This window comes from Excalfactoria chinensis, chromosome 19 (assembly GCF_039878825.1).
Source record: "Excalfactoria chinensis isolate bCotChi1 chromosome 19, bCotChi1.hap2, whole genome shotgun sequence".
Taxonomy (NCBI): Eukaryota; Metazoa; Chordata; class Aves; order Galliformes; family Phasianidae; genus Excalfactoria; species Excalfactoria chinensis.
This window is the reverse complement of record NC_092843.1, coordinates 4371586-4396382: the sequence shown is the minus strand read 5'-3', so window position 1 is coordinate 4396382 and position 24797 is coordinate 4371586. Positions and strand designations below refer to the sequence as shown.

Below are 24797 nucleotides of genomic sequence, written 5' to 3'. Positions count from 1 at the left end.
CACCTCATCTCAGCCGTTGCCTCTGCTCTTCTCGCAGCATCTGACTGCACCCTCCCTCCCTCCTCTGATCAATAGAGCTGGGGGAAAACAAAACAAAACAAAACAAAACAAAGTAAATATTTAATACGATCCAGGGAGCCGCGCAGAACGCTCTCCCCCCCGCCTCGTCTGTCTCCTCTGCCAGCCTCTCGCAGCAGCTCCCCAGCCCTAATGAGCCTGAGTGCAGCAGGGATCGATGGCCGAGGCAACCTCCGCACACAGACTGGGCCTCTGTGTCCTCCCCCCACAAACAGTGCCGGAGCCGTGGCTCAGCCCTCCTGTTCCCCCCACCCCAGCTCATCCCCCTCCTGCTCTTCTTTTCCTCCCTGGTTCATTCCCTTGGGCTTCCAGGGCTGATAAAGACTCTGTTGCTCCATTGGAGTCATCCCTTGCCCTGTTGTCTGGGGACTTCTTCAGATGCAGGAGGGGGCTGGGGTTGCTGTTGCAAGCTCCTTGGATATGGGGACGTGGAGCCCATGGGGACTCTGGGCACCCTCAGAGAAGGCACCAGCATCCTGCATGGTGCCAAAGTGCAGTGTTGCATATGGGGTGACCGGACTTCCTTCCTCCTACTTCTCTCGTCCCATCCTAGTGCACCCAATCACATCTCATTTCATCCTGTCCCATTCCATCCCATCCTGTTCCATCCTGGACATGTCCCTCTCAGCCCCTAAAAAAGCACATTTTTTTTTTGCTCCAGATGCATGGCCACGTGGTTTAGTGCATCCCAGCTCCTGCCTAAAAGTGGGTCAGAGCCAAATGCTAACAGCATTTGGGCTCTGTTTGCATTGTGGACAGTGGGAGCCACCAAAGAGGATATGGCACCAGTAGGTGTGCAGGGCTGGGAGTCTCCATTGTGCTCTTCCCATCCTATAACATATTTGAGGAGGGGAAGCACCGCTCCAGGAGGGGCACAGGGGATAGAGAAGTCAAGTAGGCTTTGTGGTCTACAACAAGGAGATCACCTTGCTGTGCTCATCCTGTCTGGCATGGGGTTGGAATCACCTTCCCAGGCTCTTTCTGGTTGGCATGGGGATGGGAGCGGTGAGAAGCCCCAAGACACATTACTTAGGGCTGATGATTTGATTTCAGAATGGACACAGGTGGAAAACAACCCAGGAGTCTCCTGGGGACTGTGCCGGGTCTCCAAGGTGACACTCAGCATCTCGTCACCCCTTAGGGCTTTGAAGATGGGGCTAGGGCCAGGGCCAGGGTGGTGCCGTGGACCCAGCATCACAGGTACGCGCTGATGGCAAGGTGCCGAGGAAGTTTTGCAGCAGCATTAGAAAATGTTGACATGTTTTTTGAAACAATTTCAGATCTGATATCTGCGCCAGATTGAGTTTGTAACCAGCTTTATTGTTTAAGCCTGCTGGGATTTCATCAAAGGCGTCTGCTGTTTACCCAGAACCATTTCATTGGAGAAAACAGCAAACAGACCTGCATTTCTATCTGATTTCACTTTTTCCTTTTCCTCCTGAATTTAAGTGCTTGTGAAAAGCATGGCTGATAAGGCAGAGCAATGTGGATAAATCCTGAGGATGGGCTCGGCACTGGCTTGCCAGCTGCTCTGTGCTCATTACCAGCACATGGGCACAGGAGCAGCAGCTCTTGGGCACACGGAGATCCCACTGTCCCCATCCAGTTTTGGATCTCCCTCCTTGCTTCTCAGAGTGGGATGTCTTGGGATCCCTCCTGACTTTGCTCCTACTTTCAGCATAACTTTACATTTAAGCTACAAAGGAGAAAACATCCATCTCCACAAGCAGTGGCCAAGGCTGGAGATGTGCTCAGTGATACCGACAAGGCTCACCAAAGCAAGGCAGCAGATAAAGATGAAGGAGAAACCAGACCAGAAAGGGGCCTGGAGCAAATCTCATTTATCCTCCCCACACTTTCATCCTCTGGGCTCTGTGTGCTGGACAGGAGAGCAGGGACTGGAAAAATAGGATTTTGCAAGGTGCTGCAAGTCTCCCTATCACCAAACCCAAGAAGTTTTTGAGATGCTGTGCCCTGCACACCCTTCCCAGTGTTGGTCACTGGGTGCTCCTCATGACCAGCCATCAACAGGGCTGCTTTTCCCCAGGGTTCAGGAGTTTTGCTTCAGAATGGCCTCAACACCTTCTTCTGGCCTTTGGGACCAGGAAGGGTAGACAGAAGCTTAGTGCTGGGGATTGGTCCCATGGCTGATGCTGCAGTTTTGGGCAATGATGTGTTCCTGGACAAACACCCCTACGCCACTGGCATCTCCTGTCCATTCCAGGGCCAACAGCTCCCTGCACTGAGGGCTTGTCTGTGATATCCATCACACCTGCACAGTGACAATGTAATTTTTATCTGCAGTTGTTTATTTCTCAGACAGAACTACTTGTAAATTCCAGGAAGAATATATATCCCTGCGCATGACAGTTCCAGCGCACGGCGATTAATCTGCCCTCTTAAGACCAGAATGCAAAAGTGTCCCAGTGTCACTCCTCCATGGGGCTGGTGGCCATGTGCCCACTGACTCTTGGCAAAGGATCCCAACCGTGCAGTGAGGTCTCCTCTTCCTCTTTCAGCTCCGGATGACACCTGTGATCTCCCCTCCTTGGGAAAGGATTGGCTCCAGCTCTTCCTGTAGGTTTATGGATTTTTTTCTTCTTTTGTTATTATTATTATCATTGATATTATTATTATTCCTTGCTGCTGCTGCTCTGTGATGCCCCAGATACTGAAAGTGCTGAGGGTATGTGTTTGGTCCTGCAGGTTTGCTGTGAGAGGAGGATGGAGATGGAGAGGGGACACGGGGGGGTGTCCGGGTGGGGGACAGAGCAACCATCAGCACCAAGGACAGCTTTAGCACCATGGAGAGCAGTTGGCAAAGTCCCTTATTGTCACCAGCGCTGGGCTGGTGGACTGGAGAAGCGGTGGACACAGGGCTGGGCACAGGGCTGTCCTCAGGATCCTGCTCAGAATAGGGAATGGGGTGTAAATCTTTACCCACAGTCCCACTGGCAACACCCCGCGTGCCATAAAGCCGCTTATTTACAACCGCCTGCTCCAGAGCAGCTGGGAAGCGAAGCGCGTCATTTTCCAGAGAGAGCAAAAATGCTGCATATTTCAGTGTCTTTTGAATTTTTTAGGTTTCCCTGAACTGTGCTAATGGGTTGGCTGTGGAGGGGGGAGGCGGGGGCCCAGCCCAGCTCCCGGCCTGCTTTGCTGCTCCGAAGCGCGGCCATGACTGCATTGCTGCTCTTAAAATATTCAGTGCTGTTGGCCACGATTTCACAGCGGGTCAAAGCGCGCCGAGTTAGCAAGAGGAGGGAAGGTGTGACAACGAGATTAACCCCAGCCCCGCAGTCCCACTGCACTCGGCAGGCTGAGCACGCCGTGCTGCGGCCGCTGCATCCCGGGAGGCAGAGAGAGCCCAGGGGAACGGGCACCTGAAATGCTTTGAGTCATGCTGTGTATGTGGCACCACCTCCAAAATGCTGCAAAGCAACTATGGGAGTATCCTTGAGATGGTTGAGTATATCAAAGAGGGCTGAGCATCCTTGGGATGGTTGAGCATCCCAAAGAAGGCCGAGCATCCCCTGGGCTCCAGCAACCTTCCCAATTAGGGATGCTGCCCTCCTTGCTGGCACAGTGCCCCATTCCACTGGGCTCAGGGCTGTGAATGTCCCTTGGGCATCCTGGATGCCATGGGTGCTCCTGCACCCCAAAGCATCGTGCTTCCCAGGCGCTGCACAAACATTAGTCAATGCTAATGATGGAGCAGCAGATTTATGATTCAAAAGAGCAGCAGTTGGAATCCAGAGGGGATTGCGGATGGGGATTTAATAATTCTATGATTGGTCCTGAGTTTGTTCTGCTGTAGCTGGCATGTCTGTGAGGGCTTCAGCACTCTTTTGAAGGCAGCTCAGTCTTCAGCACGTGGTATGGAGCAGAGCAACGATGGAGTGGGGTTGGTAGAAGGGTGTTTGTGGTGTCCAGAGGGTGAACATGACTTGTTGGAGGAGCATACTGTGTTGACCTGTCTATAAGAGCCAAGGGGGTTAGATTCAACATCCTTGCCAAAATCAGGTGGATGCAATTTCATATTGCATTACACAATGCCAATAAATAAATAAATAAATAAATAAAGCATGGATTATCTGCATGGAAATCCCCAAAATCTCTTCTTCAAGGGACACATTTGTCCCATTGTCCCATTCAGGGGGACCAGAGGCTCCCCCTGAGATGGTTCCCTGGGTGCCATGTACACCCAACACTGTCACTGAGCAAAGCAGCACCCAGCTTGGTGGGGCTGTGCCTTAAATCTGCCTGATCCCCGCTCATGTAGTGGCAGATGTTCTCATTATCCATTTAAACATATAATCCTGCCCCGAATCCTGCTAAGCTCCTGGCCTTGCTGATACCTCGTGGCAGTGCGTTCCACAGGTTAATTACGCATCGCTCATTAACCACTGAGCAGAGGGTGACCCATGAGTGAGGGGTGGGTGCAGATAATTCCTGACCAGTGCCACCTGGCCCCAAAATGAGCCTTAAAATGAGCCTTGTCTGGCATCATCCTAAAGCGTGGTCCATGGACTCCGAGTGGAGAGCTACCACTTCACAGAGATCCCATCCTACCTGGACGAGAGCAAGCAAAGTGGGAGGAGGAGTGAGGCAGAGAGGGAAAAATCACATGTTGTTTTTAAAAGGCATTTTTGAGTGAATGCTGAATAGGGTTTGGGAAAATTGCCTTAAAGGCCTGTTCTCTGCAGGGACGGTGCTTTTCATGGAGCACAAGTATTTTGAAACTTAATTGCACATTTGCACGGGCTAGTGTTTTTATTTCTCTCAGGTCTCCGAGGTGGTCTTTGAAGATTGCTGTCTCTCTGTAATGGTTTTCTTTATCTCAAATAAATTCCACACACCTGCGAGGTGGAGCTGCTTGAAAGAAATGATGTCGAAATTGGCTCTCGATTTAATAAATCTGCAAATGAAGCTGGAATGCAGGGAGACGACACGGCTGGCTGCGCTTCTCCCCCCTTCTCCCCATTTATCCCTCTCCCTTCCTCCCCTGCTCTGCCGCACCATCTCTCTTTGATCCTTTGATGTGGACCATGGGGATGCTCTCGTTTCTTAGGGATGCTCTGGATGCTGTGTCTCCACCATGCCCCAACACCAATGGCCACATCACCATGAGCTGCATGCCAACAATCAAACCTCTTCTTCAATCCCCTGCCTCTACAGTGTCCACATGAGCCTCCAATATAATTTTTTCCAGCCATGATTTTGGGTTTTGTTGATGCTTTTTGGAGTACTAAGCCACAGCGTGGCTCTCCAGCTCCTAAGGTGGACAACGAGCTTGGTGTTGCATTGGAAGCATTGCACTGGGGAAGTGTCTGTGGCACAATTCAGTGTCTCTGAGCTGTGCCTCTGCAGCAAGGAGAAACAAATCCCTTTATGGCCCGGGCAGAGCACGCTCCGGGCAGTCCCGGCTGTCAGCAGAGAGAAATGGACAGCCACAGAAGTACACAGACAGGTTAATGGCAGCCGCAGATGCACTACAGCACACAATTGGATTTTGCCTCCTCATTTCTCAAGGAATCGTCAGCTCTTTCTTGCTCAGAAACCCACAGCAGGACTTGGGCACTTTCAGGGCTGGGACCATGGGAAGGACCGAAGCCCCCAGATGCTGCAATTCCACAAGAGCAGGAAGCCCAGCTCCACACATACAAAGTGCCCAGCAACTCTATTGCATTGCAGCTTTTCCTTTTGCTTTTCAGCACTCTTACATTTGCTACCAGGAATAAGAAGCCTACACAGCTCTGCTGCCTCCAACCACTACCAGATCCCAGGCTCAGACTATATCCCGAGCTGTCTTCCCTTCCAAAGCCCAAACCTCACACTTTTAATTGTTGACCTTGTAGATGCTTTCACGTAAAGCAACTGCCTTCCCATTTCTCTTCTCTTCTTTTTCGATTGATTGTGTACCTCCGCACTTATCTCTCTGAGTGTCTGTCAAAGTTTTTATGTTGCACGCATCACCATGGTACCTGAACACCTTGGCAGAGCAGAAAAGTGCCTCCCCATTATGCAACCCCCCCCCAAGTTTTAGTCATGCTTGCTGGTTCATAATGTCAGTTGGGAAGCGGCACTTCAGCTCCTTCTTCCTTGCTTCTCACACTTCTTGGGCTTATATAAAAGCACCTTGGATTCTTCTCATAGTGCAGCTTCTTGGCCTCTTTTGTCTTTATGCTGAAGCACAAGGGGCTGGGAGACTGTGGGGCTCCTGCTCCCTCTCCAGCAGTGCAGGACTGGGATCCTTCCCCTTCCCCATCTCTTTCACCTTCTCCTTCCCCTTCCCCTCTCCTTTGAAAGGAGGACGTAGCAAGGTTGAAGTAGGATGAGAGGTAATGGCCTTAAGGTGAACAAAAGGAGGTTCAGGTTGGATACAGGGAACAACTTCTACTCCAAAGAGTGGTGATGCAGTGGAATAGCTGCCCAAGGGAAGGGGAGGATCCCTGTCTCTGGGGCTGTTCCAGAGCCATGGAGTTGTGGCACTGAGGGACGTGGTCAGTGGGCATGGTGGGTGTGGGTTGGGGTTGGACATGGTAATCTTAGAGGTGTTTCTCAACCTGAATGATTCCACGATTCTTTCTCCTTCTCCTTGCCTTCTTTCCCCTTCCCTTTCCCCTTCCCCCTTTTCATCCCCTTTTCAACCCCAAACCCACACTCAAATCCTATTGCATCCTAACTCCACAACAGAGCCACAGAACCATTTCCCATGGCATTGAGACACCCATTCCCAACCCCATGAAGCTGCCTCCCTCCCTACCTGCTGGCATAGGTGGCTGAAGGCTCACCACTGATAGCGACAGCTCCTCTCGCCACCCGCGACATCAGCTGCGCCCTTGATTGAATTATGGGGCTGCAATCCGCTTCCCTCCTGGCTGCGGTGCGCACGGCGTGAGGCTTAGATGGTGAACCCGAGCGCCTTAATTCAATAAGAAGCAGGCAGGCAGTGAGCTCAGATAGCTACTGGGATTTCTCCTTCTACCCAGCTTGCAATGCACTGATTTCTACTGGGGTGCCCGGATGATGCCCAGTGCTGCCTGGGGGTTTTGTTCCCATCCGTGTCTGCTCTTTCTCTGAAGCAGGAATTCAGTGTTTCCAGCCTAAAGTTCATGGGGGACGAGGAGGGATTTGGTGTTGTTACAGTTGGTGCCAGTGCTCACTGATTTTGGTGGGGATGCAGTGATGGGAAGCAGAGGATCCTGTCCTCCCAGCCATTGGGAATTCACAGTTTCTACCCCAAAGTTCTTGGGGCAACCTTTGGGGTGAGGAGAGATTTGGTGTTGTTTCAGCCAGTGCCGCTCCTTGTTGCTTTGCCCTTTGATTTTGGTGGGGATGCAGTGGTGAGGAACGGAGGACCCTCCCAGCTGCTGTAAGGCAGGAGGTGGCAATGAGCTAAAAGTCTCAATTAGTAAAGGGCTCACAACGAGAAGGTTCTGTGGGAAGAGAGAGAGAGAGAGAGAGGTGCTAAATGAAACCTGAAAGGTTATTCCAAAACGAGGCAGCAGCCTTTCCAGCCTTGATCGCTTCCCTGGGAGCTGGGGGATGAGCTCTGGGAAGGGAGGGGATGGAAGGAGAGGAGCAGTGTGGGTGAGGGGGGGGCTCAGACACCCGCATGGCACCGGGAGGGCGGGGGGGGGTGGCTGCTCCATGCCCTCTCTGGGAGCGAGACGGCATGAGGAAATTTTGCAGCAATTTCTTTGTAACTGCACCAGAATGAGGCAAATGGGAGCTCGGCACTTACTGGAGTGAAAAATATCACTGGGGAATCAAAGCGGGGAGGGAGGGTGGGAGGGCCGGTGCTCCCTGATACCAGACTGGGGGATGCAATACCAGACAGTGGGATGCTCATCCAAGCACTGAGCTGGGAGCGCCGACCTCCCCCCCAGGGCTGTGATGTAATTGTAAGGATAGGGTGAAGAGACCCCAGTGTGACCATAGAGCAGTAAATGTGGGGTGTGGGTGCAGCCCAACCAATACAGAGCAGAGGGATTAGAGTGCAGCAGCCTGAGCTGGAGCAGCAGCAAGGAAAGGCGATTTGTTTGCTATTGAAAGGAGGGTTTGACTGATCAGAAAGGCATGGAGAAATGACAGGAGGGGAGAGCTTGGGGTGGTGACACAAAGATGCTGCCCCATCCCATCCTGACATCATGGAGATGCAAGAGCTCTGTGCACATGGAAATCATTTAATTCTATGGGATTGCTCTGAAATATTGGGGCTGTGGCACATAGGGGTGTCCCAGCAGGGCTGGGTTGGGGGAGTCTCACGCTCCCTCCACTGCCTTCCAAGCAGGGTCGAGGGGGTTAAACACCTTTTTTTTGCACCTCAAATGATGAAAGGCTCCAAAATGGGACTAACAAAGACAAGTTGTGCTTCAGAACAAAAAAAAGACACGGAAGCAGCAGAGGCTGTCATAGGAATAAATTGTATCAGCAGCAATCAGATGGGGAGTGAAAAGTCAGAATGGAGTTGCTCCCTCTTCCCCATTTCCAGCAGAAATGACTGGGCCCTGAATTTAGCCAGAATGGGGTAGGATGAAAGGCAGTGCCTGACGACACATTTCAAAGCCTCCGGGAGCCTCTGGAGGAGACGTGGCCACTTGGATGGGGAACTGGAGCCCCTCAGTTTTAATGAGCATCTCATCGCCTTGCTTTATCCATGTGCCAAGATCTTCCCTTTTTCAAGAAGCGTGAGACTATTTCTGCTGCTTGCAATTTGTTTTAACTTTTGCAAAACGTGCATTTAAGCAACACGACGGGAGGAGGCTGAGGGTAAAGCATTCCTGTCATTTAATAGGTGCCAGCGTGCCGCTTGCTGCTTGCCCCTCTCCCTGCAGCACTGGGGATGGCTGGGATGGGGCTGCTGCTGGTTTGGCATCGTCATCCCAGATACAACCACAGCACAGACAGGGCTGCAGCCCCAGAGCCATCCCGAGGGTCTCCTCTGGGACAGGGCTGTGTGTTTTAGGAAAAGAGCAGTGGAGCAGCAGTGAGCAGCACTGATTTCCCAAAGGCTGAATCCCCCCTGACTGCTCTGCTCAGTGTCCCAGCAGGATGCTGGCAAGCTGGGAGGGGAGGAAGGGATGTTTGCTCATCACACGGGCATCAGGGTTGCATTCAAAGCCTTCCAACCACTGCGAGTGGTCATACCATACTCCATGTGAGGCCACCCCATAAATCCACATCTGCTTCTTCTGCTTAGCATCTCCAAAAAATGGGCATGGCTGCACCCCAGCATCCCCATCCACCCCCATCATCCCCACCCACCCCATCTGCTTCCCCAGGTGCACATTTCCACCACGTGCCTGCATCCCTGTGTTCCCAGCCTGTGATATTTCTCCCCACCAGCACTGCTGCTGCGAGTTATAGCTGCCTGCTTTAGGAACAGCTGTTCCTGGAGAGGTTCCGGCATCACCGGCACAGCAGTGCACGTGTGCCAGCACACATGTTCATCCCTCCCCACCACTTCCTTCTTCGGATGCTGCTACAATTGCTTTCATTACATCCCTAATACAACTCCCTTCTCTTGGAGGAAATGGATTGCAGGGGCTCTGATGCCCTATTGCTCATGGGGATGCACTGCCGTGGATGGCTTTGTGCCAATCCCGAGCCTCCATACATCTCGCAGTAACCATTATTACCTAGCAAGGAAGGGATCGTAGCTGGATTTATAATGGCTTACAGAGGAACAAGCTCTGATTAGCTTGAAGGGAGGGGACTGGAGTCACATGCAGGGTGTACGTGGCCCCACAGCCACAATGGGGTCCTGCTAGGCATTGAAGGATGCTTCCAGGGACTAGGGAAGCTAAAGCATCACAGTTAGTTTTTCAATATGGTCCTAAGTCAGTGCGAAATCACTGGAGCCACTGGTTCCCATTCACATTCAGGGGATTTTAGTGACTTTGAGGGCAGGACGAGGGCAGGATCCAACCCTGGCAATGGGTAGGGGCACAGTGGGGCCATTTACACTCCTTTGCTTTTATCACCAAGCTTTTCACGAGCTTTCTGCCAGCAAAAAAAAGTTGAGTGTGAAGCAGAAGTCCCATAGACCTCTGCTCATCCCATGGGAATGGCTCAGTGTCATGCACCCGCCCCAAGTGGAAACCAGAGGCCTGAGAAATGGTGCTGTGCCCCCATTGGGACTGGAAGAGAGCGACCTGAGGCTGTCCAGCTCCGAATGACGCCATCGCTTTATTTTTATGGGAAGAAAATGTGACAGAGCGGAGTGCTTTGATGCCCGCCCGCCAGCCTCTTTCCCCCCTGCTGCCGGCGGAATGATGTGCTGCTGAAAGGGGGAGAAGGCGCAGCGCCGGCTCCAATTTGCCCTCCTCTCCACAAAACGCAAGGACATGCAGTAAGAGGGAAAAGCGCAGAAAGACTGAGAAAGGGATGAAAGGCAGCGTCTGCGGCACGGCGCGTAATTGGCTCGCGGGGCTCGGTGGCACAGGACGCGGCTGAGGTCGGGACGTCGGTGGGATCGTGCCTTTGTCGAGGCGATGCTCTCCCTACAAGCTGGGTTGGCACCCCGCAGAAGGGCTGCTGGCTTTGTGCCTCCATCCGGCTATGGAAATCTGCCCCAAAGCTTCGCTCTGTGCACAGGGAGCAGGCAGCAGAGCGAGCACCCAGAGCCCGGGCAGCTGTCGCTTTCCTCCTGGGTCTCCTGTTTGCTCTCTTCTGGCTGCGTTTCCAGTCCTAAATAAACCCTTCGCAGGTCCGAGCCAGCTGCTGGCAAAGGGAAGGAGCGGGTGAATCTGCTTTCTCTGCGCATTAGCTTGTTCAGCATCTGATACTGATCTGGCTTGTGCTAATCTTGGGTGGTTTTTGTCATTTCATCTGCAGTTGTCTCGCTGTGGAGTACCGCCGAGATCTTGGTAGCCGCTCTTTTACAAAGGATGCCGTCCTTATTACGCCTGTGAATGAGCTATTTTGCATTTTTGTGAATGGGAAGGAAAACTTGTCACCTCGGGACAAAAAGGGAGTAGAAGCATCTGATGATCCCCTGAGAGCCTCAGACAATCCACTAAGCTTAAGTCATCCTCTATTTCTCTCTCCCTGGGGGCAATTGTAATTAGCAGTCCCTTCTCAAGGACCTAAGGAGCTCCCTGTCCTCTGCCAGTTCACCTCCTTGCACTTGGCTTCTGGTGTGGCCGTGGGTTGAGCTGGCAAAGCTTCCACCATGCTGGCACACCAACAATCTCACAATAACCATGCATGGTTGACTGGGTGAATCCATTTGGTCACATCATCCTACTGGAAATCTCAGAATAATTGTGCTTGATGGGCTGGGTGCATCCCCTTGGCCATGCAAGCACACTGAAACTCCCAAGTAACCACACTTGTTTGACTGAGTGGCCATGCCATGCCATGCCCTTGGCGATGCCATCCTACTGAAAATGCAATAGCCACACTTGATGGACTGGGCGCATTTCTAGCTATAGATGTCCTTGTTCATTGCAGGGAAGTTGGACTAGGTGACATTTAAAGGTCCCTTCCAACCCAACAATTCTGTGATCCCCTTGGACACGCTGTTCTAGCTCAGAGGAGCAGAAGCATCATCAGCTTCTAGTATCAACAACAGGCAAGACCTGACGACTCCATCACCCATCTGCAAGCCAAGGGAGGCCTCTTCCCTGCCATGCATCAGCCTCAGGATGGTCTAAGTGACACAGTGGGACCTTTGCATGCGATGGGACAAGGCACGGGACTGCAGCCATGAGCCTTGTGTATGGAGGGCATCACTGCAGAGGGAGGAATATGGCAAAGTGGGGTTAAGTAGAGCAGATTACATGTGGAAACATGCTCTACATTCCCTCTGCTTCTGCATAGATCAGTCCTGAAATGAGCATTTAAATTAAACAAGTTTCTATATCCGACTTTCCAATCCCACAGCCACTCTCACCGTTGGCTTCCTTTCTTCAGCTCGAGCAGAGCGGGGAGGAGATGAAGCCATGGAGAGGAGTGCTAATTAAACAGGGACTTCCACATTAGGGTACAAATCCTCTGGACCAGCAGAAACCCTGCCAGTTTCTGTATTTATTTATTATTTTTCAGTACAATTGTAATTTCCAGCGGTGCCTCCAGCACAGGGAGAGAGTTCAGGGGCTGCTCTCGGAGAGGATTAGCGTGCTGGAAGCATTATTGCTTTCCTTCGCTGTGAATTCAGGAGCGATTCCCTGATGGCTGTACTCTATATAGAAGTGAATCGGTGCTAATTTGTTTTTGAGGATCACACATCCACCAACACGTGAAAGACAATCCTGCCTCTCGATGTATATTTCGAGTCGGTGCTACAGCAAACAACGGAAAATAAGGAAGAAAACGAAGCCAGACCTCCCTCGCCCAGAAAGCCAGAGCTGGAAATGAGCGGACGTTGAGATTTTTGAGCTTGAGCCGCCCCTTGTTGAGAGCTTTGGCTCAGCTCTGTGCCTGTGGCGGATGGGCAGAGGGAACAGAGCATCTCTGGCTGGTCCTGGCTTTCTGCAGGCATAGAAAGCCTAAGGGACGCCGCGTCGGACAGGATGTCAAAGAGACGAAGCATAAAAGGTTCTCTTCTTGGCAATCCATTGGTTGGGGTTTTTTTTTGCTTGTTTTGTGTTGGCTTTTTTTTTTTCCTTTTAAACCATCCTCGAGTTTAACTGTGAGAGAGGAATAAATGGCTAAATGGACTAATTGAATCTGCAGAGCCCAGGGGCCACACACCTGGCGGGCCAGCAGCCGCCCCGCCACCCGCATCCCTCCCTCTGTCTGCGTGATTCAGAGGGACGAGGTCCATGGGGAGGGATCAGCCCCGGCTGAAATGGAAGACAAAGCTATTGTTTCAAACAGAGTTATTGATTTTTACATTATTACACTATGAAATTTATGGTCTGGTTTCAAACTGCAATAGGAGTTAATGATCACGATCCAGAAACTTCCAGGTGACCTTGGCCTCGACTTTGGTGGTGGAAGGGGAATAGCTCCAGATATGGGGTCAGCAAAAGTGAAATAAACCTGCAGTGTCTTAAAGGACTTCATTTTGGGGTTCCACTGACCCCAGCTCTGCACCAAGCTTTGGCTCACAGTGAGCTCCAGGCTGTTTGGCAACAGCAGTGCAGGCAGCAGTAACTGGACCTCACCAGCTCCAAACAAAAGACCACTGCTGCTGATAAGAGTAGATGTGGTACTGAGGGACATAGTAGGCATGGTGAGGATGGGCTGGAGTTGGACTTGGTGGTCTTAGAGGTCTTTTCCAATTGTAATGATTCATTGAGTTGGTATGGTGGGGGTGGTTTGAAGCTTGGACTTGATGAACCTGGTGGTCTTTTCCAGCCTTAACAATTCTATGATTCTATGATTCTGTGATTTGAACTGTGAGGTTCCAGCATGCCCAAAAAGCACTGGGTTGTGAAAGAACAGGGCAAGAGGAACCTCAACAGCATGGAGAGCTGCTGCACGCAGAGGGCATGGCCACTTTCACAACTAACATGGCTTAATGGGCATGGCAGGGATGGACTGAGGTTGGACTTTTGGTCTTGGAGGTCTTTCCCAACGTTAATGATCCTATGATTCAAAGAGGGGTCATGGAGGCTAACAGAGGTCTATGCCATTCTCACAAGAGGCCCTGATGTTGCAGAAGGTTTTTAGTATCCCCAGACTAAAGCCTTATACTGACTTTTCTTTAAAAGATGCCTCCCAGCGCATCTTCTGGCAGCAGCCCCTTTCTGAAGCCTTCCCTATCAATATTCCCTTTGAATTCCCTTGCGTTCATCTCCACATGGGAACACTTGCTGGCACAGAGACGAGGCTCCCAGCTGCAGGGGAAGGATTTCTCCTTGCAGTGTCTTCTCCCTGGAACATCCCCAGTGCTGCACCCCAGCTATAGCCGTGTGATGCTGGTAGCCTACGAGCTCAGCTTCTGCCTCGGAGGTCATAATTGCCATTAAATCACAGCTTGCCTAACCAAATTATGCAAAACCGAAATTATCTCCAATGATTTTTATGTTGCTGAAATGTTCCAGAACTGCTGGGGTGATGGCTGGGGGATTGGGAGCAGCTGTCACTCCATCAGAAACCATAACTCCAAACAGCTGGGATCTGTCAGTTATTTATGACACTGTTTGCAAAAAAAAAAGGAAAAGAAAAATAATAATAATAATTTAAAAAATGAGGGTAGTGGATGGGTGGTTGTTGTTCTCTGGCTATAAGGCAGTTCTACTGCGTGCCGATGCTGGAGGGAGCAAAGGCAATGGGGATGCCAATGGAGTGCTTTGCGCAGAGGCTGGAAGCGAAGCTGCTGCTCGCCGGGGGAATTTGGTCTTTGTCGCAGTCAGGGATGGTTTGTTTATTGCAAGAGGGAAAAAAAAAACACACACAGGAAAAAAATAGGCAGCTCCCAACCACAAGTCTGACACTGCTGTGTCGAACTGTCCCAGATCTGAACTGTGCTCTCAGCTCGCGCCCCGTGGAGGTCTGTGCTCAGGCATTTCCTTTCACTGTCCTTCGGCTGGTGCATGGAATTATGAACACTTGAGGCTCCTTTTCCCCCCAAAACAATTTGTCATGGTGAGAAAGTTTGTTCCTGAAGTAGAGGTGAGAGGGAATTTTATCACAGTTGCATACAGCACCAAGAGCATTGCTTGAGCCTGATTCATGGAGAAAGGTTGGGCGGATGATGGCATTTCCTGCCATCAAAAAAGAGAGTAAGAAGTGTGAGGCAAAGAACTGTGTGATGGTTGGGTTATCCAATGAGAATCCTCCCCAGATGCGTCCTACTATGGTTTGCCCAATGTAGGGGGTGGCTGAGAGTTAACTGGTGATGGCGGTGGCTCCTCAGAATGATATTTGTCCTCACAGAAAGACTCAGCCCATGAAAGTGGTTGCAATTGGTTAGGAGAAGGATGGAAGTTTCAAAGTGTATTTTCCCCTTGGGTGACAGTTGTATCGTTGGGGCCCAGTGTTGACTTAGAAAGCACCTTTGAAAGGTGTGGGTGCAAATGGGGCAGGAAGATCTGTCTGTCTGCGGGTGGTGCTACACAAGGTGTGAACTTGGCTTCAGAGGAGTGAGTGATGAGTGAGCTTCTGCCTCTTTGATAACACAGAGTGCAAACAGAAGGCAGATGCTTTGTCCCCACTTGTAGCTTGCTCTGGTTAAGTATTATTATTTATATTATGTAGTAGCTATACATAGTGTTTTATGGCGGTAAAGACCCATAAATCAGCAGCCAGAAGATGAGGGCTTTGCTCTAAAGAGCTTATAAATCTAACAGCCTGAGCAGAACCGGTAATGGACGGAGCGAGCAGTCGGACAAGTTGCGTGGAGACAGGAGCTAAGATTGGGCTCCCCAAGCAGATGGCGGTTTAGGAGAGATTTGAGTGAGCTCCATCCCAAAGAGCAGATCCTGCTGGGGGAGCTGCAGCCATGACCCACATAGCAGAGAGGTGAAATGTGGGGCTGGAGGTGACCCACCAGGGCCAGTCCTAGCTGTTGTCTTAGCACCCAGCTCCGAGCTGGGGTCTTCTGATGGAAATAAGCGGCCCTGCTCCTTCAGCAAAGTGTTAAAATGCTGGAATGCCGGGTACCAGCATTTCTGCTGCTGCATTGGAGTGTTGCTGTATCTGGATGAACTCGCTGTCTCTGGGCGTCTGCATTTTTCTGGCCGTTTCGGCTCTTGCACAAATGAAGGCTTCACGCTAAATGCATTACGCTGTATAACAATTAATCCCGCGCTGCATATAGAAAGTCCTTACTCATCAATAATGCATTCAGGAGGAGTGATTTTCACTCTCAGTAATAAGGCTAAGACAATGGAAACAAGCAGGTAATGGGGAACATTTATAACGATGTTAATCTAATAACGGGCATAATGCTGTTAAAAGTAAGACTGCAAACTGGACACATCCAAAGATAAATTATTTCAAGCATTCATTAACTAATGCCTAATTAATGCCCAATTAGAGAGATGCTGCATGGGAAATGATTTGGACAGCCCGATGAATTCATTCCCATCACTAAAACCTGAGCCGGGAGGCTGCAGAAGGACAGCGGAGCCGGGTGACACAGCACGGCGGTGGGAGAACGCCGGCAGACAAACATGCCCGTGTTGGTTTGATCCGTGTCGACAGAGCTTTGGTTCTGCTCACTTCACTGGCAGCCTTCCATTGGATTTTTACTTTTTGAAGCTCTCCCTCCCTGGTGAGAACTGCCACGCACGCCTGTGACCCTCCATCTGCAGCACAGCCTTTACAAGATGCAGTCAAAAAGGTTTGCACTGGGAAGAGCAAGCTTGACATGTCGGCCGGGATCAGACACTGGGAGAGCTCAGGGGTATCATCCTGGGAGGGACAGCCCCACTGATGGCAGCTTCAGGGATCCAAATGGCCCCAGCTGCCTTAGCCATCACACTGCTGGTCCAGCAGCATTGGGGCTGCTCTATTCTTTGGTCTCATCCCCATATCAAAATGGTAACCAAATCCTGGACATCCTGGAGTATCTCATAGCAGTGTGCAGTTTGCAGGTTTGCGGAAAATGGACTCATCCCTGATGGGACCACACGCCCTGAGCACATCTGCCAAGGGGGATTCCTCTTTCCAAGTCCTGCTCACCACATTATCGCTTCTTCTGAGCATCCTTCCTTTTCGTTTCCCACATTCTCTTTGTCTCCAAACTGCAGTCTGTAGGTAGGAAGAAATCTTTGGACTTTCTCCCTACTGTCATTCCTTTTGGAAGAGGAGAACCACCGGCAACACCCATCCCAAGGGAATCAACTCCTCTTCCATTGGCATTTCAGCCATTAACTCACAAATCTAATTAAAGAGATGGACTCAGGTCCCCCTGCCTTTTACCTCCAGAACCATCGGGGACCACAAGGCTCCATTCTCCCTTCCAACAGTGCAGCTCGGTGCTCCCCATACATCCCATCCATCGCTGAGCGTCACTGGCAGCCGCCTGCCATCACCTCCTAGATGTGAAATTCAGGATGCTACGCGAGCCCTGCCCAGCTCCTCCTCCCACCAGTAATCCTGTTAGCCTGGCAACTATCGTGTCACGGAACAGCGCATAAAACCGGCATTGGGAAGCAATATGTAATCTTCCAACCTGCTGCTCATAGCTGGGAGATGGTTTATTGATTCAGACTCTTGTGATTTGGTATTTGCAATAACAGACTCCGCATGTGGGAGATTGTCACCGTGCTTGTGCTTGGCAGGATTTTCCTAATAAATATAAGAGCTACACCACTCTTTGTGGCTCAGTGTGACTCGTGTGGAGTGGGGAACATGGAGCTGTTCCACCTTGGCAAAGGACATCTGTGGGTTAAAAAGGAACAAGAAGAGCAGAAAGCAATTCTGCACCTATCTGCAACTATAATCAGGATATCCCTGAGACAACGGTGCTCCTGAAGCCACATCCCAGATGATTGGCTGGAAATGCAGGGCAGCCTAGGAGCAGTCTTGCCTGAATCATGGCCCCTTCCCCATGGCAAGTGCATGGTGGTGACTTGGAGAACATTCCCTTTCCTACACAGCCGTAGGAGTTGTCGCAAACGAAGCACTCCTGACTACAGCCCTTTGCTGGCAGCAGTGCAAGAATGAGCCATCCCTCTTTGCAGCCTTCAATCCTGCAAGGTAGAGCCTGTAGAAAGCCCAAATCCCCATCCATATTTCTATCCCCATTGCTATCCCCATCCCAGCAGAGGCTTGGCCCAACAGTTTGGCTTAACAATGCTATTCTTTGGAAAAAGTAGAGCAGTACAGTCAGAGGTGACTGCCGCTCCCTGCTAATTTATGAGAGCCTGAGTAACCAGTTTATCTAAAAACATGACAACTTTGCCTTGAAAGTCTGGGTCCAGATGGACAGGTCACCTGCTATTAGCTCCCCAGTAATAGATCTCCATCCCTGGCAGAAGGCGATGCGAACCACAGAGTTAGTTATATTTCAAACAACGTTAATAAGAAACCAGTGAGGTTTCACCAGTGTGTATGCTTTTTTTCTTGCCTCCCACTCGTATTCAGCTGTAGGCGCTTGAAAAGAAGGACTGTAAAAGCCCAAGGGGTCCAGCACCACAGCCTGTCTTGTGGTAACGACATGGAGTAATTAGAGGTGAACTCCACTTCCACTCTTGTTTTTCAGATTATTACAAGCAAATCGCGGCGCGAGGACTCTGGGGTAGGATGGCACTGGCAGCTGTACGCTGCTCTCATTTTACTCCTTTCTCCCGTTGAAGTCCAGAGGCAGAATTCATTAGACATGAGCAAATTTTGTGTGTAAGAGGGAAAGCAGATCCGGGAGGAAATCTGAATGAGAAATGACAGCCTGGTGCAATGAGTCTGAAAAGCCACTCCACGCAGAAGGAATTGCCTGAAAGCAGGCATGGTGCGAGGAGTGGGAGAGCGACGGGAGCTGGGCGGTGAGGCTGGCGCTGGGCTCTGAGCCGAGGAGGGATGATTGCTGCCTGCTTGCTTCCCTGCTCTGCAGCCAGAAAGCCCTGGACACAGGCACGCTGTAGCATTGCCATAGGACATCCATTTAAAATACATCTGAGCATCAGCTTCCAAACTGGGCGTTCGGTTCAGTCCGTCCCACCAAGTGCTGAAAGCATGTTTCTGTAAATCACTTGTTTGCAAGAGAATGTGCTGGTGCTAACAGGGCATGGGCGTAGGAACAGTGTGGAAAGCAGCCAGCTCTTCCAGGATTCATGGAGTTGTAGAGTGGCTGGGTTAGAAGGGATCTTAAAGCCCATCCAGTTCCAACCCCTGCTGTAGGCTGGTTGCCCCCAGCAGATCAGATCCATCCAATGTGACCTTGAACACCTGCAGGGTGTCTTTGTATGTGAGGAGCTTCAGCCTGCTGAGCATCCTCGTAGCCCTCCTCTGGACCTGCTCCAACAGCTCCACATCCTTCTTGTGTTGGGGGCTCCAGACCTGGGCACACTACTCCAGATGGAGCCTCATGAGGGCAGAGCAGAGTGGGACAAAGCCCCTCCCTGCCCTGCTGCCATCCCTCTGTTGGTGCACCCAGGATGCAGCTGACAGCACACAAACACTGCTGGGTCAAGTCATCCACCAGAACCCTCAAGTCCTTTTTCTTATTGCTCTCGGTGAGTTCTTCTCCCTGCCTGTACATCTACCTTGTGTTACCCCAACCCTTGGGCTGTGCTGGGGTATGCTGTATGGTTGCATGGCACAGATGTAGTTTGTGGTGGTTCACCAGGAGGTGAATTCGGCACAAGGAGGTGGACAACACCCCATAGATGATGTTCAAACTGTTGCACACAAATAATTCACATGGGCTCTGTGTCCCCAGGGCTGGCCTGACACCACTCTCCCCTCTCTCCAAACAGGGGCCCTCGCGGAGCTGCTGCTGGTGCTGCTGGGGCTGAAGGTGCCTGGGGCTGCTGGCTGCCCCACTGACTGCGTCTGCTACCCTTCACCCATGACTGTCAGCTGCCAGGCCCACAACTTCGTTACCATCCCCGAGGGCATCCCCGAGGACAGCGAGCGGATCTTCCTGCAGAACAACCAGATCACCCTGCTGCTGCGGGGCCACTTCAGCCCCTCCATGGTCACCCTCTGGATCTACTCCAACAACATCACCTTCATCGACCCCAACACCTTTGAGGGGTTCGTCAACCTGGAAGAGCTGGACCTGGGGGACAACCGCTATCTGAGGGCTTTGGCAGCCAACACTTTCCAAGGGCTGGTGAAACTCCATGCCTTGTACCTGTACAAGTGCGGGCTGAGCTCCCTCCCCAGTGGGATTTTTGGTGGCCTCCACAACCTACAATACCTTTACCTGCAAGACAACCACATCGAGTTCCTCCAGGACGATATTTTTGTCGACTTGGTGAACCTCAGCCATCTTTTTCTCCATGGAAACAAGCTGTGGAGCCTCCACCAGAACACGTTCCGGGGGTTAATAAACCTGGACAGGCTCCTCATCCATCAGAATCAGCTGCAGTGGATTCACAGGCGGGCGTTCCACGACCTCCGGCGACTGACCACTCTGTTCCTGTTCAACAACAGCCTCTCAGAGCTGCAGGGGGACTGCCTGGCCCACCTGGGGGCCCTCGAGTTCCTCAGGCTGAATGGAAACCCTTGGAGCTGCGACTGCAAGGCTCGCTCACTCTGGGAATGGCTGCACCGTTTCCGGGGCTCCAGTTCCAACGTCATCTGCGAATCCCCTGAGCGGATGCACGGCAAGGACCTCAAAGTGCTGAGGGTGGAAGATTTTAGGAACTGTTCAGGCTCGGAGTCGCTCCATCAGATCAAAACTTTCTCAGCTACGGACAGAGGAGCCTCCAAAGCCCACCATCCCCACCACTCCTCCAAGGAGAAGGGTGGCGAGAAGGGTTTGCACAGCAGCCATCCCGCAGCCCGGCCGGGACCTCGCCGCCCTGCCAAGAACTGCACCAGCCACAAAAGCCGCAACCGAACCCTTAAGCCGGGATCGCTGGGGCCACGCAAAAGCGGGCACGAGGTTCCCGACTACGTGCCTGACTATCAGCACAAATTCAGCTTTGGAGTCATTCCCACCGGGCTCCCGAAACGCAAAGGGAAGTGCACCCGGCGGACGCCCATCCGTGCGCCCAGTGGGGTGCAGCAGGCGGCGGGTGGCTGTGCAGGACTCATGGCCTCACGCTTGGTCTTTGTGCTGGTCTTGGCGGCCATCATGCGCTGAGCTTGGCCACGGTGGAGCGGATCTGCACTGCCACCCATCTACGAAGGACCAGAGTTTCTTTTCTTCTTCTTTTTTTGTACGTGGAGAAGTCTGCGGGTGCGGACTACGGCGGGCGGGCGGGCGGATGGAAAGGTGTTAACACGCATTGCGGCCAACAGCCGAGCCCTGCACCATGAGACAAAGCCAACCTTACCCAACTGGATCGTGGGGACCGCCGGCAACGACAGCTGGACAAAATGGGAAACTGCAAATTCCCATTGAGTGATCCCATTGAGCGACCCTGCCGATGTCCGAAAGGAACGTAATTGCTGTAAAAACAATCACCAGTTAAGCCTACACTGTTTCTCTGAAAGTGAGTGTGTGGACACTTCTACTCGTTGTAATAAGGACATTGGTTCTCCCGCGTTTTAGCCCTTTTGGCTCCAACCCCACAGGCCAACTTTGGCTGGAAATCTCTTAGAAGACAATCTCAAAACCCTGAATATCTCAGGCACTACAGCAGAACAAGGCTTGCCTGCTGGGCTTGGAGTAGCCAACTACCAAAGGAAAGACTGGTTAGAGGTGGAATCATTAAAACACATAAAAAGAAATGAACCTAAAGAAACGAAGTACCTGCGAGGAGGTGCATTTTTTGTAACCGCATTCACACATCCAACAAACAAACCCAACTAATGCACAGGCCCTCCCCACTCCTCAATTATCCATATGTATGTCTTATGATGTTTATAAACTATATGGAAACTATATCTTCAGAACTAAGGATTGTATTGTTGAATTTATAGCAGAACAGTATATCCTTTTCTCAAGACCACAATCGGCAGCAGTGCCTACAAATGCTGAAAGCCATCCGGCAGCCTCGGTGCGTGCGGGGGACCAATGTTCTTAGCAATTTAGAGCACTAAACTTTGGGAGGGGTGGGAGGGGGCTGTACGCAACGCAACAAAGACCATAGGCAGAGAGCCAGAGCTCACCCTTAGGTCCTGATTTCTGAGTGAGGGGAGAGAGAGGAGGCTTAGCAGCATCCAGTCCTGATGCTGTGGGGATGTAGGGGATGAGAGCTTCCAGCCACATTGGTTACGTGAGGACCTTTATAGCTGGACTAAGGTTTTCACTCAGGCAGCAGGTCTGTGGGCAGCAGGTGGCCCTGACAGTGTCAGGAGCAGGTTGGTTTGGTGGTTTTTTTTTCTTACTAGGAACAGGTTATGGCATGGGGAGTTGGAGAAGTGGAAAGTGCAGCGTGCACGGGACCTGCGAGTAGCACTGTGCCCAGTGCTTCTGGTCCACACAGTGGGAAAGAGAATGGCCCCAGGATGAGGTCACGGCCAGCTGAAGGATGGGGAGCAGACTTCACATTCCTCTTGGCCCTAAATAAGCCTCACATATGATGCTGGGGTGGGATGTGCACACTGGGCTGTATGCACTCACTGGTCCAGAAGTGCTCACCGGTCCGCCCTGCGTTGGGGCCATGGCACAGCTGGCAGCAACAGGCAGTGTAGCCCACACTGCTGCCCCAGTTCTGCAGTTGGTGTCAGTTCCCTGTCAGCGTGGATATTGGAGATAAAACACACTGAGGTTAACGCAACAAGGGAAATAAAAGTGATCTTGGATGAGAACTGGCTACTCTTCATTTCGTCCCAGCTCAGGGGGCACACTCTCAGCATGCAGCCCCTGGGAAAGAGTACTGTCCATTGGAGCAGATGCTGTATGGATGAGCCCACACCATCCTCCCTAGGACCCCAAACTGGTCCTGGATGGGGAGGGGGCAATTACACAGCACCAGGTCCCCTGGAGGGGGCTGGAGATGCCCAGGGAAGCTCCAAAGCCAAAGGTGGGGATACATCAAATGGAAACAGAGGCTCTGGGGAACAGCAGGAGGGATTCAGGGAAGAGGAAGGGAGAGTTTGCTCCATTGATCCCTCTCAATTCCAGCTCCTATCCAAACTTCTCCTTCTACAGGGCTCTAAACCTCCACTAAAGGGATGTCTAATGCAGCCAGAACAAATAATCCGTGATCCGAAATAGCTCCCCCACGTCCTACTCTCTATAACCAATAGCAACTGAATGAGCCTGGCACTGTCCCTTAGAAGTGGAGAATGTTGTTATGTTAGTTATTTTGCTTCATACTCTGGAAATCAAAGCTCTCAGTGGGAGAATGAAGAGGAGAAGCACTTTATTTATTTATTTATTTATTAAGTCTGTGTGTAACTCCTATAATATAAGAGTGAAATGTCAGCATAGGAGATGCTAATGTTTTATAAATGATTTGGGTGCAGCAGGCACGATGGATACTCTTTGAGATGAATTATATTAGAGCAGACTCCGCCTGGCTCCAAGTCGTAATTGTATTTTTAGTATCTTTTCCTTTAACATGTAGGAAAAATAAAGGCAACCCCGACGTGTATTACGAGCCTTGTCAATCAAGTGCTCTAACTCCTAGCAATAAAGGCTACTGTTTAAAAACCAGAAGGGAGACACGATACACTGCGAAATAAGAGGTGTCACTTGACACAGACTTCAGGTTTCTGATGTTCCTCCTGCCTTCCCCTGGCCTCCATCCCCCCTGCACCCATTTCTCCTCAACAACCACAGCTCTCTGAGGATAAACTAAATCTTTATGGCATGCTCTGACACTTCTCCTCAACAACTACCTTCCCATCTGCATGGTGCGGCTCTGCTACGGCCCCTGGTTGGCTCCTGTGTGGTTCTCACAATGCCTTTGTGCAGCGTTGTCTTCATGCGTTGTGAAGGCTGATGTGAGGCTGGCAGAAATCCCATCTTCTCACAGGCAGCATTCCCACAAACCCAAACTACACATCCCAAGGCATCCATCCCAAAGAATGCATCCCAAGGCGTCCATTCCGAAGCACCCATCCTGAAATATACATCCCAAAGTGCCTATCCCAAAGCCCCCATCCCAAAGGGCCCATCCCATAGCATGCATCCCAAAGCACCCATTCTAAAGCATGCATCCCAAAGTGCCCATCTCAAAATGCATGTCCAAAAATACCCATCCCAAAGTGCTCATCCCCTGGGTTCAGTGGAGGCAGGGGTGACCAGGCTGGGCTAGAGGTGACAAGAGGAGGTGGCGCTCCAAAGAGATCCAAAAAGAGAAGGCTCTTTCAGTGTGCCTGCTTCCCCTTGATTTGTTTGTATCACCGAGCTTTAACACTCTCACTTTGGGCTGTTCATGCAAATCCTTCCCATGAAAAATAATAATAAAAAAGAAAAGAGAACCTAGAAGAGATCCCACACTGTGCCTCTGGAAATGCGCTCACGGCTGCAGAATCCCGTTTCCTGAGTCGGAGCCAATTTTCTAACCATTGTAGCACTCTTCCACAGTTTCATCCTGTAATTGCTAATACACAGCTTTTCCTACATGCTTTGGAAACACAAAACACGCAATGCTGTGTCTCTCATCCTCCAAGCAGGACAAAAAAAAACGAGCACTTCTCAGATGTTGAGAATAAATTCTCAGTGCACCGGGTGAAAGCAGCATCACATGGCGTGTTTTCCATCGCTGCCTGGACAGCACTGTGCCCCCACATTATCTTTTCCAATTTACCTCCCTTGTCTCGGCAAGTTGCTGTGAGATGCACTCCCCACTTCAGAGGGACTGCAGAACAAACGCATCCCTTCCCAGCCAAAGTAATGGATCAGTGGACCAATTCCTGTGATCCATCGAGTGCAGCCTCCCCTAAATCCACCCTGCACCAATGCTTTCCATCACATTTTGCCTTAGTTTCCAGCACAACCCCACAAACGCAGCCCAAGATCACATTTTCCATGGTATGCTCGCTAACGTTTCCTTTTTCTATTGCTTACAATCTCCTTGAGACCTTGTGGGCTGACGTAATTCCTCCTTGCCATCCCTTGCATCTCGCCCCAGTGAAACATGAGATGTCCCACACCAGTGTACAGAGGGGAATGGCGATGGGAGATGTGCTTGCATGGCCTGCCCTGCTGAGATCTGCAGGCTGAAAGAGAAACAAGAGCAGATACAATAAAAGGACACATGGACACAGCAGTGACAAAAGGTGTTTCTGAGAAGGTGGTGTGGTGGCAT

At 51.2% G+C, this 24797-nt stretch overlaps 1 protein-coding gene across 1 annotated transcript in view; it reads left to right on the top strand.

Annotated features, from left to right (window-relative positions):
- The window catches only part of RTN4RL1 (reticulon 4 receptor like 1), a 29775-nt gene extending 5821 nt beyond the window's left edge, over positions 1-23954 (top strand). The window contains exon 2 of the mRNA XM_072353831.1: positions 19398-23954. Coding sequence (XP_072209932.1) covers positions 19398-20734 — 1337 coding nt within the window. The 3' untranslated portion in view covers positions 20735-23954. The remainder of the gene's footprint in view (positions 1-19397) is intronic.
- The last annotated feature ends 843 nt before the right edge of the window (positions 23955-24797 follow it).